Source organism: Onychostoma macrolepis, chromosome 05 (assembly GCF_012432095.1).
Source record: "Onychostoma macrolepis isolate SWU-2019 chromosome 05, ASM1243209v1, whole genome shotgun sequence".
Classification (NCBI taxonomy): domain Eukaryota; kingdom Metazoa; phylum Chordata; class Actinopteri; order Cypriniformes; family Cyprinidae; genus Onychostoma; species Onychostoma macrolepis.
The window spans coordinates 38706198-38724418 of NC_081159.1; the positions used below are offsets into that span (position 1 = coordinate 38706198).

The window sequence follows — 18221 nt, forward strand, 5'->3', positions numbered from 1 at the left end:
GATTCATTCAGTTGTCACTCACAAAATTTGCAGTGTGTATGTGGCAACTGGGTTGTCATAGTTCTGAATGTTGAATTTAGTTTTTATGTTTTATTTAATTTTTAATTGGTCATTTTAATTGTTTTCATTTTATTTTTAATTGGTCTTGTTAAATTTTAGTATTGACTGATTTAATATTGATTTATTATTTTTGTTAAAATATTTATTTTAGTTTCACCCCAAAAAATTGATAAATTTCTTAGCACGTTCATGTGTAATATACATGTTGTATATAAGTTTCTATACGCTTCAGGTTTTATAATACACTATATATTGGAAAATAAAATTAATTTGTATCAATTTTTTTTATTTTAAGCTAGTTAGTTTTGGAGTCATGAAAATCTGTTTTAGTTAAGGCTTAGTTTTTCCCAGTTATAATGAAACAAAGTTTTAAAAATAATGAACTGTTTGTGGTTAATTCTGCTACCTTTGTTTCGCAAGCCTAATTCCTAACCCCTTCATGCTCCAAAAGCAAGAGCAGAAAATTGATTTGATATCTGCATAGTGTTGTACATAATTAATCTAGCTGGACTGTAAGTATTGTTTGTATACAACAGCAGGTGAGGATGTGTCATTGAAGCCATTTCATTTCAAGAGCCCCTGTATTTGGCTTCTAGGTGCAGTTCTGTGTCAGAGAGGTTTGTGGGCTGTGCTGTCTGAGGGTTCAGCGCTCTCTTTCATTGTTTGGCGTGATTGTGTTCAGCCATGTGGAATCGGTGTGCTTCACATCAGGGTTCCTGTCTCTGATTCTATAAGCCCTGGGGAACACCTCCCACCGTAATACGGCTTCCTGCCCAGATTCATTCGGAGCGATCAGAAACCATTAAGCAATAACACCTTGATTATGAGCACATTATCAATCATTTCATTGAGCGAGCTGGTTGCTCGGCATGGGAGGTAAATAAGCACCTGTTTTGCATGCATTAACTTTCAGTACAGTTTTACCAACGAGGTTGTGACAACATTTGTTATCTAATGTTAAGTTATGGCAATTTGCCCTTCACTTTACAGTGTTTGTACCAATCCGGTAGATTTAATGCATTGTAAAGGGCACAAGATGAAGATATGAACATTCTCAGAGAACGTAAGTAGCTTATCTCCACCTCGTAATGGGAGGTAGACCCCCGCCACTTCAGAATGGCAATGCACTCTGAAAACGATTGTAATGAATTCTCAAAAGATGCTAATGAATTCTGGGAAGAAATGAGAGAACGGTGAGTCTGTTCTATCTTATAGCCTCTGCTTTCTGCTCGTATGTAGGCTTGGGATAGAGCCGCGTGTTTGGATGTGCAGATCCTGTTTAAAAATGCTCGCCTGGATGGGCTCTTATCAGGAACGGCCACCCTTCCCAGACTGCGCTCTTAAAGTGCTGTCACATTTGTAAAGCAGATTGAAAAGACGACCATAATAGCCAGAACATTTTTGACCAGTTATTGACACATTGCATGCTACTTTTGTGACTGTTTTCAGACTGATAGTCGGGTGACGGATAAAAGAGCAAGCGTGATGATTTTTTTTAATATTTGAAAGAGATGACTGGGAAGCAAGTCTTAACATGGATGGTTTACCTGGAAATGAAAATTCTGTCATTATTTAGCCTACACAAGTCGTTCCACTTTCTTGCATTCATGGAACACAAAATAACTTTTTTTTTTAAGAATATCTTGACCACTCTTTTCGGTATAACAAAGGTGAATGGGTAGTGTGAAAATCCAAAATGAAAAGAATATAGTAGAATAAAATGGCATAGAATGTCAGCCTTTATTGTGGTGGCAGGGTTATGTGTATTATGTATGCTTTTACAAAGTTCCAGAAATGTCATAAAAGAAGTATATGTGACTCATGCTCTATATTCACAATCATACTGATACACTACCGTTTAATACCATTTTTAAAAATATTTTTTAAAGAATTCTCTGATGCTACAGTAAAATCTGTTATATTGTTAAATATTATCACAATTTAAAGTAACTATATTGTAACTAATAACTTGTCTTTTTAACATTTTAAATGTAATTTTCAGCAGCCATCATTTCAGTCTTCAGTGCCACATGATCCATAAAAATCATTATAATATGCTGATTTGCTGCTCAGAAACATTTATTATTATGGTGAAAACAGTTGTGCAATGTATTTGTTTTGTAGAAACCTTGATTTTGTATGGTTATGTCTTTCCTCTCACTTTTGATAAATTTAATGCATCCTTGCTGAATAATAGTGTGAATTTCTTTAAAAAAATTTTTTTAAAAATCGTATGACCTCAATTTTAAACGATAGTCTGTTTATTATTGTAATGAATGAAGAAAGGCATGCAGACTTAAAACATGTAATTTTTGAGCAAACTATTCATTTATCGATGAGTATTTGTTTGTTTTGTTATTGTTTTTTAATAAGTTTGACCTTGTGCTAATTGTAGCCCAGTCATTAAACTTTTTTTGGCTTCCATGTTCTCGTTATTAAAAGCGATCCTTTTTCTTTTTGCCAAGCAGCTAATGGTCGGCACAGTGACCAGACGTCTCCTGTGGTTGTGCTTTTAGCAACAGCTCATTTGGCAAGGCAACAACATTTTAGTCGTAATTTGGCACTGGTTCATTATTGACTATTAAATACTAACCTTTCAGTGTGCACAAACATTTACGCATTTATAAGCTGTGTACATAAACAACCTTTTGTTTTGTTAACCACTTCTTTTGTTCATAAAGGTCAGGGGTCTATTGCTTCATCCTTTTATTAATTTTCTCTTTTGATGAAGCATGAAGTCAGAAATTAATTTGATTTTTTGATTCATTCATAAGTTTATCAATTAGTTGTTACAGTGCTTGCAAGGCAGTTCTGCATTGGAATTCTTTTTCCTTTTCTTTTCCACAGGTTTCTGGAATTAGTTCAGCTTGACTGCTTAACAGACTCCATTCAAACCTTTTGTAGATAATACAGCCTTGAATGTGGCATTTTTATGTCTACATTTTAATATTTTTTTTATTTTATTAACAGGTTAGCATCCATGCAACTTTACACATGTTTCTTATTTACAGTAATATTTTATTTTAGCTACTGAAAACTTTAACATTATTATTTTGCTGGTTTGTAAGCATTGCATTTATTTATTCATGCATGCAATTCAAGTCTAGATGATGGACACCCAAATTACATTGTTACAAACAGATATGCAGTGATTTCTGCCAGGCTTAGGAGTCTGCACTAGCAATCCTTTGCCAGGTCGCCTGTTTTCTCCCTACAGCCCCACTTGGAATTCAACTCAACAGCCCCACAACAGTGAATGTGTAACCTGTGAGCATCTGCTGCTTCTAGAGTTCTTAAAACTGACCCTGAAATATTCTGCCTTTGCTTTGTATTTGCAGCCATAAATGACGTCTGGGCTTTGCAGTCCATAGAGCCGGAAGGAGACAACCTCTGCTGGCTTACTAATGGATAGTCGTGACTAGGATAGCTAAAAAAAAAAGAAGAAAAAAAACAAAAAACACAGTGTTGTTTGTTCGGTCTTTTCAGAAAGTACCCAATAAAATATCTAGTTCTCTATAAAGCATTTAAGTTCTGTAGACTCTGACTATAGAAGTTTAACTAGTTAGAGATCTGTTTCTGACATTGTGGTTTGCATACTAAAACTACAGTAAGTAGCACGTCATAATTATTATAATTTTTTTTTATATCCAAGACTACTTGATCTTATGCTCTTTCTTTTTCCATGTAATAGTTGGCATCTAGCTAAGTTTACCTATTTATTAGTAGTATTTTAAATTTTATGCTTGGATGCATAAATTGAAAATTTTGGTTTGCTGTATTGATTTATTTTTCTGTTTATAGAAATGAATACTTTTATTCAAGGATGCATTTAACTGAAAAAATGACAAATGCATGTTTAGTGTTACAATAGATTTCAAATAAACAATTTTATTTTAAGCTTTGTATTCATCAGAAAATCCTGGAAAAAAAACAGTATCATAGTTTCCACAAAAAATATAAAGCAGCACAACTGTGATTAAGATCAATAATAAAATGAAATGTTTTTTAAGCATTAAATCAACATATTAGAATGATTTCTGAAGGTTCATATGATGCTGAAGACTGGAGTAATCAGCTTTGCCATCATAGGAATGAATGACATTAAAAAAAAAAAATATCTGGACAAGTAACCAAAAGAATACAAATTCAAACACTGTGAAGGAATGATCCTTCCACCAATGTGCCCTTTAGCAAGATCCAGGCAAATTTTACCGTAATTTATCATGATGGCATTGCATAAAATTTTTGGTAACGCATTCCCCTAAATATGTATTAATAATAATAATGTTAATCTTGCTCTCCTCTCTTCTGATATCCCGCAGGTGAAGAAGAGTATTTTAGAGGAGGAGATATACTGTCCACCTGAGGCTTCGGTGCTGTTAGCCTCTTATGCTGTCCACGCTAAGGTCAGTGCTCTTTCTAACACACCTGCATTTAAACCCTTCTTTCTTTGATAGACACACAGAGAGGTGTCAGAGCAAAACCTTAACCTCCTATGGATGTCCTTCAAGGTACATCGATCCCATTACACTCTTCCCACTGGAAGAAGCACATTTTATTAAGCAGGTGTCAGTTTGATTGACAGCTCAGGGGCAACAAGAACATGCGATTTATCCAAAAGCCTTGGCTAACTGCACACGGCTCACCTTGTGCCAATGAAATCGCATTCTGTTTCTCTCACGTCAGACACGGAGCAACACTAGATGGCTCTAAAACTTGATTGGAGTCCACTAAAGCTTTTGTTTGCATTGTTAAAGCAATTTGTAAGCTTCACATGGCAAGGCAGTTTGTTTAGCTGGTGTTTGAGCCTTGTGCTGGTGTGCTAAAGTCTTTTGATGGCTTCTCAAGGCTTTTTACAGCAGCTTTGGGAAACCTGCCGTTTTGTTTTCAAAGTTGCGCACAACTGATCATTTTTTTTTTTTTGCTTTGATATTGTAGATATAACAAAACAAAGAAAAACTTGTCATTATTACATAGTACCGGTATTATTGATCTCTAATGATTTTTTTGCATCATTTAAAGTTTTTGTGTTCGTTTCCCAGTCTTTGACAGATATTTATAATGTTACAAAGGATTTCTATTTCAGTTGAATTGAATCAACTTGAATTTATTTGGGTGACAAATTGAATTTATTTGGGTGAATACAGCATAGGTTACAAGATTTAAACTCATTTAACAAGCATTTTAGAAATAAAAAAAGGCATTTAGAAGTAGCATTTTAATTTAAGTGTATTCAACCGTTCTCTGTAATTGCTTTTTACTGAAATAGTGCTAATTCTCATGCCGGAGTGTCACCGAAATCTGAGCCGGTGAAGAGCTGCTGTTCACGGGGGAACTGCAAACTTTAGACTATGTTTCACTCGTAGCTGAGAGATGGTGTGACTTACTCCAAAACCTGCCCAAAAACAAACAGTACTGAGAACATATTTTAACATCAAATTAAACTACACTCAGTATTATAACAAATAAAATCAATTTATGTTATGCAAGGCAAAGGCGTTTCCAGCGCGAAACGACCGCATCTGATTGATATCTCGTCCTTATGTTTCAAGAAGTTTCACCGTAGACAAGCTCAACCCAACGGTTAGGTAGAAAAAAATAACCCAGCGTTAAAAAAACCCAATAAAATGACCCAACAGGCTGAACCCAGCATTTGGGTTAAAAAAATAACCCAGCATTTTTTTAAGAGTGTAATAATAAGAAAAGTTTGAGCAGCAAATCCGCATATTAGAATGATTTGTGAAGGATCATGTGACACTGAAAACTGGAGTAATGATGCTGAAAATTCAACTTTACCAAAACAAAAATGAATATAATTTTAAGATATATTAAAATAGAATTATTTGTAATTTTTATAATAATCCACAATATTACTGTTTTTATTTTATTTTAAACAAATAAATGCAGCCTTAGTGAGCATAAGAGCCTATTTAAATTTTTTTTTTTTTTTTTTTTTTTTTTAAATCTTAGTGACTGCAAACTCTACAAAAATTAAGTACACTTAGTGTTACCATTATATAAAATATCTGTAATTTTTGTTCATTCTGCCAAACGCTACTTGGTCCATTACTATGATTTCAATTGATGTGCAGTTACAGATATGCAATTATTTGGCTTTGGATCCAGCTCATCCACAAACATTTATCTGATTATCTGAAGCCGAATATTCACCAGAAGAGACGGACAGCAGCTCGTAAGTGTTGCGATACTTAGTCATAGATCTGTTGTTTAAATTATTTACCTGCTGTTGGGAAGGAATACTTTCGTTTCCCTTCTATTTCTATTCTGCATTTTCGTTGAGGTTTCGTTGTTTGATTGCACTTTCTGTTAATTATAATAATTTGCACCTCGGCTAAGAAGGAACCTGGATCATTTTCAGTGCTCCTTGCTAGCGAAGTGTTAGTTTCGTCTTGAGTTATTTGCACAAGGCTATTGGCTGGGCCAATCAGAAGCCGCCACAGCGACTGTAAAAGTATTTAAACTGCCTGTTCGCTATTACAAGTCGGGAGAAGCGAATATTCACCAGAAGAGACGGACAGCAGCTCGTAAGTGTTGCGATACTTAGTCATAGATCTGTTGTTTAAATTATTTACCTGCTGTTGGGAAGGAATACTTTCGTTTCCTTCTATTTCTATTCTGCATTTTCGTTGAGGTTTCGTTGTTTGATTGCACTTTCTGTTAATTATAATAATTTGCACCTCGGCTAAGAAGGAACCTGGATCATTTTCAGTGCTCCTTGCTAGCGAAGTGTTAGTTTCGTCTTGAGTTATTTGCACAAGGCTATTGGCTGGGCCAATCAGAAGCCGGCCACAGCTGTTTTCACGGTAGTGTGTTAAGGCTGTATTTATCAGAGGTCCGAGCGCTGACGCGGAAGCATCAGCGGAAGCGTTCAGCCTCCTCGTGTGAAGACCGACGAGGGTAAAGACCATCGACTTTTCCTGCGCGACTTTAACCGAGCGACACACTTAAGTATCTTTTCTTTTTTTCCCCCTTCTCTTACACACTTTCCGTTTCCATCCTCTTTCCTGCCACCTCTATCATGTGTTTCCAAACTATTCCGGTTCTCTCTCAACCACGCTCTAACGTCCCACGCAGACGGCAACGTAATCCTGCTAACCTGCGCCTTATCTCTACCTCCTTCACTACACCTCTTTCCTTCTCTGTGGGTCTCTGGAATTGTCAGTCAGCTGTCAACAAAGCTGACTTCATTTCTGCTTTTCTTTAAAATCCACGCTCAGCATCTTGGGCTTGACTGAGACCTGGATTCGTCCAGAAGACTCAGCAACCCCAGCTGCTCTCTCTACTAATCTCTCTTTCTCTCACACCCCGGCAAGTTGGCCGGGTGGAGGCACTGGTCTGCTCATTTCTAACAATTGGAAATACTCAACCCGCTCTTCCCTATGCAATTACAACTCATTTGAATCTCATGCCATTACTGTATCAGCTCCGATAAAACTCCAGATCGTGGTCATTTACCGTCCCCCTAGCCAAATTCTAGCCACCTTCCTAGAGGAGCTGGACGGGCTGCTGTCCTCTTCGTGGAGGATGGCACTCCACCCTAGTCTTTGGTGATTTCAACATTCACCTAGACAAGCCTTATGCTACAGACTTCCATGCACTCCTAGCTTCGTTTGATCTCAAACGCCTTACCACTACTAGCACGCACAAATCAGGCAACCAACTTGACTTAATTTACACACGCAATTGTACTGCAGATAACATTCTGGTACAACCGCTACATACTTCGGACCATTTCTTCATTACATTTACATTACACTTTGCTTCTCCTGTGCCACCAACCCCCCTACCAGTTACTTTTAGACGAAACCTCCGCTCCCTTTCTCCTTCCCATCTTTCCTCTGTGGTATCCTCCTCTCTTCCTTCACCCACCCATTTCTCATCTCTGGATGTAAACGCAGCTACTGAGACTTTATGCTCTACCTTAACCTCTTGTCTAGACGACATTTGTCCTCTCTCCTCTAGGCCCGCACGGGCTGCTCCTTCCAACCCCTGGTTATCCGAGGTTCTTCGTGAACATCGGACTACACTCAGAGCGGCAGAGAGAAAATGGCGCAAATCAAACGATCTGTCGGACCTCAGTAGGTACCAGTCTATGCTCACATCCTTCTCTGCTAAAGTCCACACTGCCAAATCCTCACATTTCCGCAACAAGATCGACAGCGCTCCAGACATGCGTAATCTCTTCAGAACATTTAATTCCCTCCTCTGTCCCCCTCCACCTCCTCCCTCCACCTCTATTACAGCTGATGACTTTGCCACTTTCTTTACAGACAAAACTAGATCAATCAGTGGTCAGTTTTCACCTCCACGCACACAGGACCCTCACCCTACCACATCCACTGCTAAAACTCCCATCTTTTCTTTCTGTCCACTCACTGAAGCTGAAGTATCCAAGCTTCTCCTCTCCAACCATCCTACAACATGTCCTCTTGACCCAATCCCTCACACCTTCTCCAAGCAATCTCACCCACACTCTTACCTGCACTCACACACATCATCAACACATCCCTACTCACAGGTAACTTCCCCATTGCGTTCAAGCAGGCTCGGGTAACCCCACTGCTCAAAAAACCTACATTAAACACTTCTCTTATAGAAAACTACAGACCTGTCTCTCTCCTTCCGTTCATAGCGAAAACACTTGAACGAGTTGTCTTCAACCAAGTCTCACTGTTTCTTTCACAGAACGACAAACTGGATGCTAAACAGTCAGGTTTCAGGAGGGCCATTCAACTGAGACTGCGCTTCTCTCGGTCACTGAAGCCCTGCGAATTGCAAAAGCCCATTCCAAATCATCAGTCCTCATTCTGCTGGACCTATCTGCCGCTTTTGACACTGTCAATCATCAGATACTCCTGTCCACCCTCTCATCACTGGGCATCTCTGGCATTCCACTTCGCTGGTTTGAATCCTATCTCACTGGTAGGTCTTTCAGGGTGGCCTGGGAGGTGAGGTATCCAAAGCACATACACTGGTCACTGGGGTTCCTCAGGGATCAGTTCTTGGACCCTCCTCTTCTCCACATACACTACATCACTGGGTCCCATCATACAGGCACATGGATTCTCATACCATTGCTACGCTGATGACACACAGCTCTACCTCTCTTTTCAACCAGATGATCCAACGGTAACTGCAAGGATCTCAGGTTGCCTGGCGGACATCTCGGCATGGATGAAAGAACATCACCTGCAGCTCAACCTGGCAAAGACTGAGCTTCTTGTCCTCCCTGCCACTCCGACTCTACAGCATGACTTCACGATCCAGTTAGGTTCATCAACAATAACCCCATCAACTTCGGTCAGAAATCTTGGTGTAATCTTTGATGATCAGCTGACCTTCAAAGACCACATTACAAAACTGCTCGATCTTGCAGGTTTGCACTATATAACATCAGAAAGATCAGGCCCTTTCTGACAGAGCATGCTGCACAACTTCTTGTCCAGGCCCTTGTCATTTCTAGGCTGGACTATTGCAATGCTCTTCTGGCTGGACTTCCGTCTAATACAGTCAAACCTCTACAAATGATTCAGAATGCAGCGGCACGACTGGTCTTCAACGAGCCCAAAAGAGCCCATGTTACACCTCTCTTTATCTCCCTGCACTGGCTACCAATCACGGCTCGCATCAAGTTCAAGACACTGATGCTTGCATATAGAACAACCACTGGCTCAGCACCCGTTTACTTGCACTCTCTATTAACAAACTACATCCCTCCAGAAATCTGAGATCTGCTAGTGAGCGACGCCTCGTGATACCATCACAGAGGCGCAAAATCACTCTCTAGATCATTCTCATTCACCATTCCTGGCTGGTGGAACGATCTTCCCACCTCTATCCGGAATGCTGGATCCCTGTCAATCTTCAAGCAACAACTGAAAACTCATCTCTTTCGACAGCACTTGACTTCATCCTAAACTTAAAAAAAAAAAAAAAAAAAAATTATCTTTACTTATTCCTTCCTTTGGTAGTTTGTATTTATTTGAACAATGTCTGAGACTTGGTGTTGCAAGCACTTCGTATGTCTGATTGCCTCTTCAAGATTAATCGCTCGATGTATTCCCCAATTGTAAGTCGCTTTGGATAAAAGCGTCTGCTAAATGACTAAATGTAAATGTAAATGTAAATGATTTACAAATTTGAGTAGCTGCATGACAGATTTCTGTCGCCATTTAAAACCACCAGGTGCAGGTTTGGAGTTATTCAAAAAGACAGGAAGTTAAAGAAGGCATGAGGAAAGAGAACGAAGAGATGTAACGAGTAAGAATCAAAAGAGGCATAGGCATATATATATATATATATATATATATATATATATATATATATATATATATATATACACACAAGTAAGAAATAAAAAAGAGAGGAGAGGCTGAGATGGTAGCAGTTTCTCCCTTACTGTGAAAACCTGTTCTTAATGCAGGAGCGAAGCTTTAGACAGCAACCATTCACACAGACACTTTCAAATGGGGATGCTTTCACATGCCAGTCTCCTCACAGCTGAGCAGCGTGAATCTGTCCGTAGAGCTCAAAATGACAAGCCAGCGTGACACTGATGGAGTATTACTGTCTTGCCTTTCTGATTCTGCATATCTGCTTGTTCTTCAGTTCCTGCAAGCAGTCCACAATCTGTAATGATGTTTATTTTGGAATAGTGACATTCATATTCCTTCTCTTACAGGAGCATACTGAGCTATTTTTATGTACTGCATCTGTGGTGTGGTGTTGATTACCACAGACAATTTCCTCAGTGTTTATAAACAAACAAACATATAGACAGTAAATACACCGTTTCAAAAGTATAACCATAACATTTAATCAACTCAACTCTGACTTAAGACCAGCACAAAAAAACCAAAGAAAACCTGTTTCAATTTGTATATTTGTGTGGGTACCAGAATGGGACGTGGATGTACACAAAATTTTGAGGTCAGTAAGATATAATTTTTAATAAATAAATACATTTTTTTTTTTTTTTTTTTACACAAGCATGCATAAAATTGATCGAAAGTAGCAGTAAAGACTTTTACATTGTTGCAAAATATTTCTATTTCAAATGAATGCTTTTCTTTTGAACTGTAGTTTCCACAAAAATATTGCTAATAATATGCAAATCTGCATATTAGAACAATTTCGGACAGATTATGTGAGACTGGAGTAATGACTTTTGAATATTCAGTTTTCCCATCACAGAATTAAATTTTAATTAATTACTACATTAAGAAATGTTAAAAAATTTGATTTTAAAATGTTTTACATTTTCAAACATTTGGTAATATTTCACAATATTATTCTTTTTACTGTATTTTTGATCAAATAAATGCTGCCTTGGTGAGCATAATAATACACTTCTTTCAAAAACATTAAACATATTACCGACCCCAAACATTTGAATGGTAGTGTAATTGTTTTTTTGTTTTTTTTAAATATCTAATTTCTCTGAGATATTCTGCATCATTTAAGTCCCGTAGTCAATTTACAAACCAACCATTTTGCTGTTGCAACATCTGTGTACAATGTGATTGTGCAATTATCTCTCTCAGCAGCACCTTTTTAACTCTCTACTTATCTTACCCATAATGCCTCTCATAAAAACTCACAGCTGTATTTCATCTTATTTTGATTTGAAAGTGCTTTTATGTTTTATGCAACAACGTATTACTCAATTCAATTTAAGTGAGAGCAGGTGAATATAATGGCTGTTTCTTTATGACTGTGTGAGTCCATTTTTTCCCCTCTCTCAGTATTCATAATTGAGCTCATTTTGATTTCTTATCTTGTTTCTGCAGTATGGTGATTATGACCCTAATGTCCACAAGCCGGGCTTCCTGTCCCAAGAGGAGCTGCTACCAAAGAGAGTGAGTGTGATGTTGAGATGGGCGTCGCTCCATGCTAATTATGCTGATTATGTTCGCAGAGCTCTGTAACGAGCCTGTAAGGCTTCGGCGGGCTTCCCGTAGGGCGTTAGATGTAGTGAAAGCTCTCGGCTGGAAGCAGTCGCTCGAATGTCAGTAAGTACCGAGAAAGAGCGTTTGTTTACTCCACTGGCATTCAAAATCGTCTGAAGGATTTAAATAGTCCCACTTATTTAGGAAATGTCCTTCAGCTCCATTAGCCATTGTGTTAACTGTTTTTACGCTGTTTAACTCTTGGTTTGGTTGATCGTTCTGAAACTGATTTCCTTTCTGCCCCAGATATACATTTTTATTTTGCTCAAAATATTTGTGAAATCAGTGCGTTTACCAAAATAAATACCAGCAGCAGCCGTTTAGCACCTTAGCTGAAGTGCCTTGGGAGAAGAAAAACTTTCACCACCAGTCCAAAACTCAACTCAATACTATCTGGCCCACAAGTGTTGCAAATGATGCAAAGAATGTGAGCTATTTGTGACCCTGGACCACAAAACCAGTCTTAAGTCGCTGGGGTATATTTGTAGCAATAGCCAAAAATACACTGTATGGGTCAAAATTATTGATTTTTCTTTTTATGCCAAAAATCATTAGGACATTAAGTAAAGATCATGTTCCATGAAGATATTTTGTAAATTTCCTACTGTAAATATATCAAAACTTAAATTTTGATTAGTAATACGTGTTGCTAAGGACTTCATTTGGACAACTTTAAAGGCGATTTTCTCTATTTAGATTTTTTTTTTTTTGCACCCTCAGATTCCCAATTTCCAAATAGTTGTATCTCGGCCAAATATTGTCCGATCCTAACAAACCATACATCAATGGAAAACTTATTTATTCAGCTTTCAGATAATGTATAAATCTAAATTTCCAAAAATTGACCCTTATGACTGGTTTTGTGGTCCAGGCAGGGTCACATTTCTTAAAAGTAATTTCTGTGGGGACCATTCACTATAAGAAATCCATTGTAATTATATGCCAAAAATATGGTATGTAGAATATACGGTTTTTGATCAAAAATACAGTAAAAACAGTAATACTGTGAAATATTATTACAATTTTTACAATTTAAAATAACTAGTTCCAATTTAATAGATTTTAAAATATAATTTATTCCTGTGATGGCAAAGCTGAATTTTTTTTTTTTCTCTCACGATCCTTCAGAAATTATTCTAATATATTGATTTGATGCTCAAGAAACATTGTTGTTGTTATAATTAGGCTATTATTAATATTTTCTGGAAATTCTGATGCCCTTTTCAGGATGCTTTGAATAGAAAGTTTAAAAGTATATAATTTTTAATTTGAAGTAGAATTTATTTATCATTATAATTTACAATAATAATAATTTTTTTTAATGAATGTTATATTAGAAATGTTTTTACTGTCAGTTTTGATCAATTTAAGGCATCTTTGCTGAACAAAAGTTTCAGTTTTTTTCAAAAAAATCTTTTGACATGGTAGTGCATGTCATCCACAGTTGTTCACGTCTCTTTTTTTTTTTTTTTGTAGATGGAAAGCAGCTTTCATTCCAACAAACAAAATGGATACTGATGTTAAACATAGTCTGGTGCGCACCAAGAGCTCCGTTATGAAAACGTCCAGATGAGACAGTTAAAGACTTTATTGAAGCTGATGACTGATCTTCACGTGTCTTTCTTTTGTGTAGGTTATTAATCTGTACCAGATGACTGCAGAGATGTGGGAGGAGAGAATCACGGTCTGCTACGCTGAGCACAGGGGCAGAACCAGGTGTTGTACCCTCTAGTCTCACTCTCAGATACCTTGCCCAAGGTTTTTTTTTCTTTTTTCACGTAACTCACAGAAATGGAGAACACCTTCTAAAATCAGTCTTCAATCAAGTGCAACAAGCAAACTGTGCTGGATGCCTTGCATGTCGGTCAGAATCAGCTGCAAAATTGAGCAGACTTTGTTAATAGTCAACAGTCTGTCTCTGCGATGCTATAAACGCACACTGTTGCACAGGCGCGGCTTCACTCTGTGTTATCTGCACTTTGGAAAGTCAAGACACTAACAAAATGGAAAAACTGGCCTGGCTTCTTTATGCAGAACCGGGCATAGCCTTGCTCAAAAAAAAGCCCAAATTGGTCTACTGTGATGATGAAACCGACTTCCTGCGACGCTTCGGAGCCTATTTAGATGCATGTAGGGCACTTTCTTATTTCCCACCTTCTCCTTACATGGAACAGCACTCCGGTGTGTATTCATAAAACACACTCACAAATACACAGTCTGCACATCTTTATCTCTCTCTTTCATACATACACGCAGCTTAATTTGATATCACACCCATAGCATTTTATAGCTTGAAGTCCTGTGTTTTTCAAGGTGTTTTGTACTAAAGCAGTTGTAATATGGTTTCAGTCCTCCAGGCCATTTAGCTATTGTATCTTTAGGACTTGTAAATATAATACAACTATGTAAATTACTACTTTGATAATTGTCTAACTTTTTTCACATGTGAAATGAGTGACTACTTTCATTCTTTTTAGAAATACTGTCAACTGATACATTTAAATTGAATTAATGATATGAAAAACAATTAATTATTTCTATACATTCTACATATTCTTTTTTATAAATAAATAGTTTTACTATTTTTTTTTCTTCATTTATTTGTTTATTTAATTTGATCTATTTTACTGTATTTTTATTTTACATTTATTTATGCATCTTTTTATTTTATTTTTTATTTATTGATTTGATATTGTATAATGTCCAAGGTGGTCTAATGGGATCCTTCACACAGAACATTCTTATATTTCATCTGTTTGTTTGTTTATTTTACATAATTGAAAGTAGTTTATTGTTTTAATATTTAAAAAAAAAATCAATTTCTATTTATTTATTTTATATTTCATTTGTTATATTTTGGCTGGTTTTTAGATGGCATGTTTAAAAAAAATTAAGCTTTAAATGTAGATCAGCTTTGAAATACTGGCTGTTTCTGTAAGCACAGTTTGACAAGGAATGTTGCATGCAAGACTCACAAGAACATGAAGGTGGTACTAATCTAGTTGTTTTTAGTATGATATTTTTAATTGGTGAGTTTATGGTGAGTATGTGTGTGTTACTGTATTAAGACATACTGAGTGACCTCTAGTTTCTGCACTTCAAGTTAGTCGAGTCTCATTAAAGCCCTGTGGTGAAATAGATTTTATTTTGTGTCTAATTTATTCTCTCTCTCCCTTTCTCCCCTTCTGTCTCCCTCCTTTCCTCCCTCCCACGTTTTTGTTTGTTATTGTGTGCTGCAGAGATGAAGCTGAGATGGAGTATTTAAAAATAGCTCAGGATCTGGAGATGTATGGGGTCAATTACTTTTCCATTAGGGTAAGAAATGCCTCTGCTGCTGTACAGCAGTAACAATCTGAGCTAGAACTACAGACAGCCAAATGCTTTTATTGTTGTATACCTTTATTATTGTATGTAATCAAACCTTTTATTATTGGTGACCTAGTCACCTTTAGCTTAAATCATCTCACACTTCCTTCGATGTCCACCCTGCTTGAAACTTCATTATTTCTGCCTTTTTGTTTGAAATATTACTTTTGCCAGCCATGTGACATCTGTTTCACTCTGAATAGCCATTGTAGTGTTATCATGATAGTAAAATAAATTAGACTGAGGGTCTTTAAATATCTTTTTATTTTTCAAGAATAAAAAGGGAACCAGCTTACTGCTGGGTGTTGACGCTTTGGGCCTCCACATTTATGACCCGAGTAACAAACTGACGCCCAAAATCTCTTTTCCCTGGAATGAGATCAGAAACATCTCGTACAGTGATAAAGAGGTACTCATTTTATGAACATTTCATACTTGTCCACTAACTGTGGTAATGTTGTTGGTGCACTAATTTCTGTCACTGTGTCTTCAGTTTGCCATTAAACCCTTGGATAAGAGGGCAGATGTCTTCAAATTCAACTCCTCAAAACTCAGAGTCAATAAACTGGTGAGTATTTCATGATGTGATGTAATGCAGTGATGAATGTCAAATTGTTGTTCACAAATCCACTGTGGTGTGTTATGGTGGTTTAAGATTTGGGCTGTTTGCCAGAAGATTGTAGGTTTAATAAATCTTTATGCCATTAATCAAGAGATGCTGTCATTTGTTAAAGGTACCCAGAATTAAAAATTGTCCTCATTTACTTTAGCTGATTGTCTAGAGTGCTCTTTTCCAAAGAATGGCCATATAAATCCATAAATCCATCATAAAATGGTCCCTTTAACCTATAACTAATATATATGCCATGTCTTCTGATGGCATTTGTGAGACACGGACTGACGTTTCAGTCATTAAAAAGTCATATAGGTGTAGAATGACATGAGGATGAATGATTGAATGAATTTTCATTTTTTGTGAAGGGTAAATAAATTTTTGATGAAGCAGTTGTCATGTGTTTGAAGATTCTTCAGCTGTGCATCGGGAACCATGATCTCTTCATAAGGAGACGCAGAATTGATTCGCTGGAAGTCCAGCAGATGAAGATGCAGGCTAGAGAAGAGAAAGCTCGCAAACAGGTCAGGAATGATTTTGGATTAACAGCATCATAGAGAGATTGTTTATGCTAAACAAATAAATGAATTAGATCTTGCCTTACAGCAGGGGTACTCAAGTTCAGAGGCCAAGCGGGCCGCATTTAAATGATATAAAATGCGAAGGGCCACAAATTACAGTTTGCATCATTAGACTTTATTTAAGACAATATTTGCAGATTTACTGATTTGGAAATACAGTTTATTACTTATCTAAGTCTTGCTTGTCCTTGTCCTATTTAAAATAACATGAAGCATGAAGAGAAAAAAAAAAAATTATATATATTTATTTTTATTATTTATTTATCTTTTTAAAGAGTAAAAATCTGGAACAAAAAAATGGATTAAAAGTTTGTTTTGCTATATTGATTCCAAAAAAAATTGCATTCATACTCAGAGTATTGAAAAAACTCAAAATGCCAAAGCTAAAAACATTGAGCAAATATAGTTCACAAATTTTTTTAGAAGTATTATTTTTTATATTTATATTAACTATATTGTATCAATATTTTATTTTTTAAATAGATATCACTATTCTCCCACCATGATTCTGAAAAAAACAGACAACTAAATAAAATAACGTAATTTACTAGAGTTTCTAGGAAAAATTGCTGCAGTCTGTTTATAGAATACAATATTCAACGAATTGATAAAGTTAAGTTAAACAAATGATTCATAACTTCATGACTTACTCAGTGTTTATATCCGAACTATAAACTTTTATTCCAGTACTTCTGTGATTATTTGAATGTTTGTGACACAGAAATAAAGATACAAAAGACTTTGTAAAGTTGTTTTATATACGTAAACTGCTCTCTCTGGATCAGCGGCAGCGCAAACGCAAATTTGAATGTCACAGAGTGTGATTAAGGCTTTAATAGACAATTTTGTCATTTATGAACAAGACTGACTGAATCTGTTCGCGATCTGGCTATTTATTTAAATATCCAACAATATACAACAGTAAACATACGACGCGACAATATGGTTTAGCTGTGTTCTTCAAGCCATCTCTGGTATTTTCATAATAATAAAGTAGCCTATATTTATAATCCAGTGCTAATCGACATAGCCTTTATTACCATATAGAATATATTATCTGCCTCGTTCTATGACAAAAACTGCACATCGGCTCACAAAATGAAGTTATTTCAAACACTCAACTGATATTGCGTTATTAAATGTCCTCTTTTGTTAGACAACGCTTCTCTTTTAAGTTGTTTGAGGCGTGAGATGTCAAGCAGCTTTTACTACTGCGATTGTATACATTTAATTAATACAATCAAACTGCCTAATATTTTGAGCGCAAATTGTAATGCAGACGGGCCGAATGCGGCCCGCAGACCGCCTGATGAGTACCCCTGCCTTACAGGATCAAAAGAAGAGAATCGCAAACAAAGTTGAAAGAAAAGAATAAAAAAAGCAAGTAGAGAAATATATAAAAAAAAAATAAAGCAGTAAAGATAAGAAGAGAAAACAAAAAGAGAAAAAAATATATATAAATAACTGATGATTTTTTTCTCTGGCAATGTGTAGCCAGTTCTAGATGACAAAATGTTCAATATAATTGAAAAACAAGCATCCATATTAATTTTTCATAGCTGTGATGGTTCTTTATAATTTTAAGTGACACACTGTACCTGCCTTTCTTAGTTTGGGGTCGGTAGGTTTTAT

At 36.4% G+C, this 18221-nt stretch overlaps 1 protein-coding gene across 3 annotated transcripts in view; it reads left to right on the forward strand.

Annotated features, from left to right (window-relative positions):
- The window catches only part of nf2a (NF2, moesin-ezrin-radixin like (MERLIN) tumor suppressor a), a 37263-nt gene that overhangs the window by 5175 nt on the left and 13867 nt on the right, over positions 1–18221 (forward strand). Inside the window, exons 2-9 of one of the 3 annotated variants that reach the window (XM_058776302.1) lie at positions 4383–4466; positions 11871–11939; positions 13506–13563; positions 13663–13745; positions 15269–15344; positions 15670–15804; positions 15889–15963; positions 16419–16532. In XM_058776302.1, the coding sequence (XP_058632285.1) occupies positions 4450–4466; positions 11871–11939; positions 13506–13563; positions 13663–13745; positions 15269–15344; positions 15670–15804; positions 15889–15963; positions 16419–16532 (627 nt within the window). In that variant the 5' untranslated portion in view covers positions 4383–4449. The remainder of the gene's footprint in view (positions 1–4382; positions 4467–11870; positions 11940–13505; positions 13564–13662; positions 13746–15268; positions 15345–15669; positions 15805–15888; positions 15964–16418; positions 16533–18221) is intronic. The other 2 variants (XM_058776300.1, XM_058776301.1) reach the window with 2 other exon arrangements.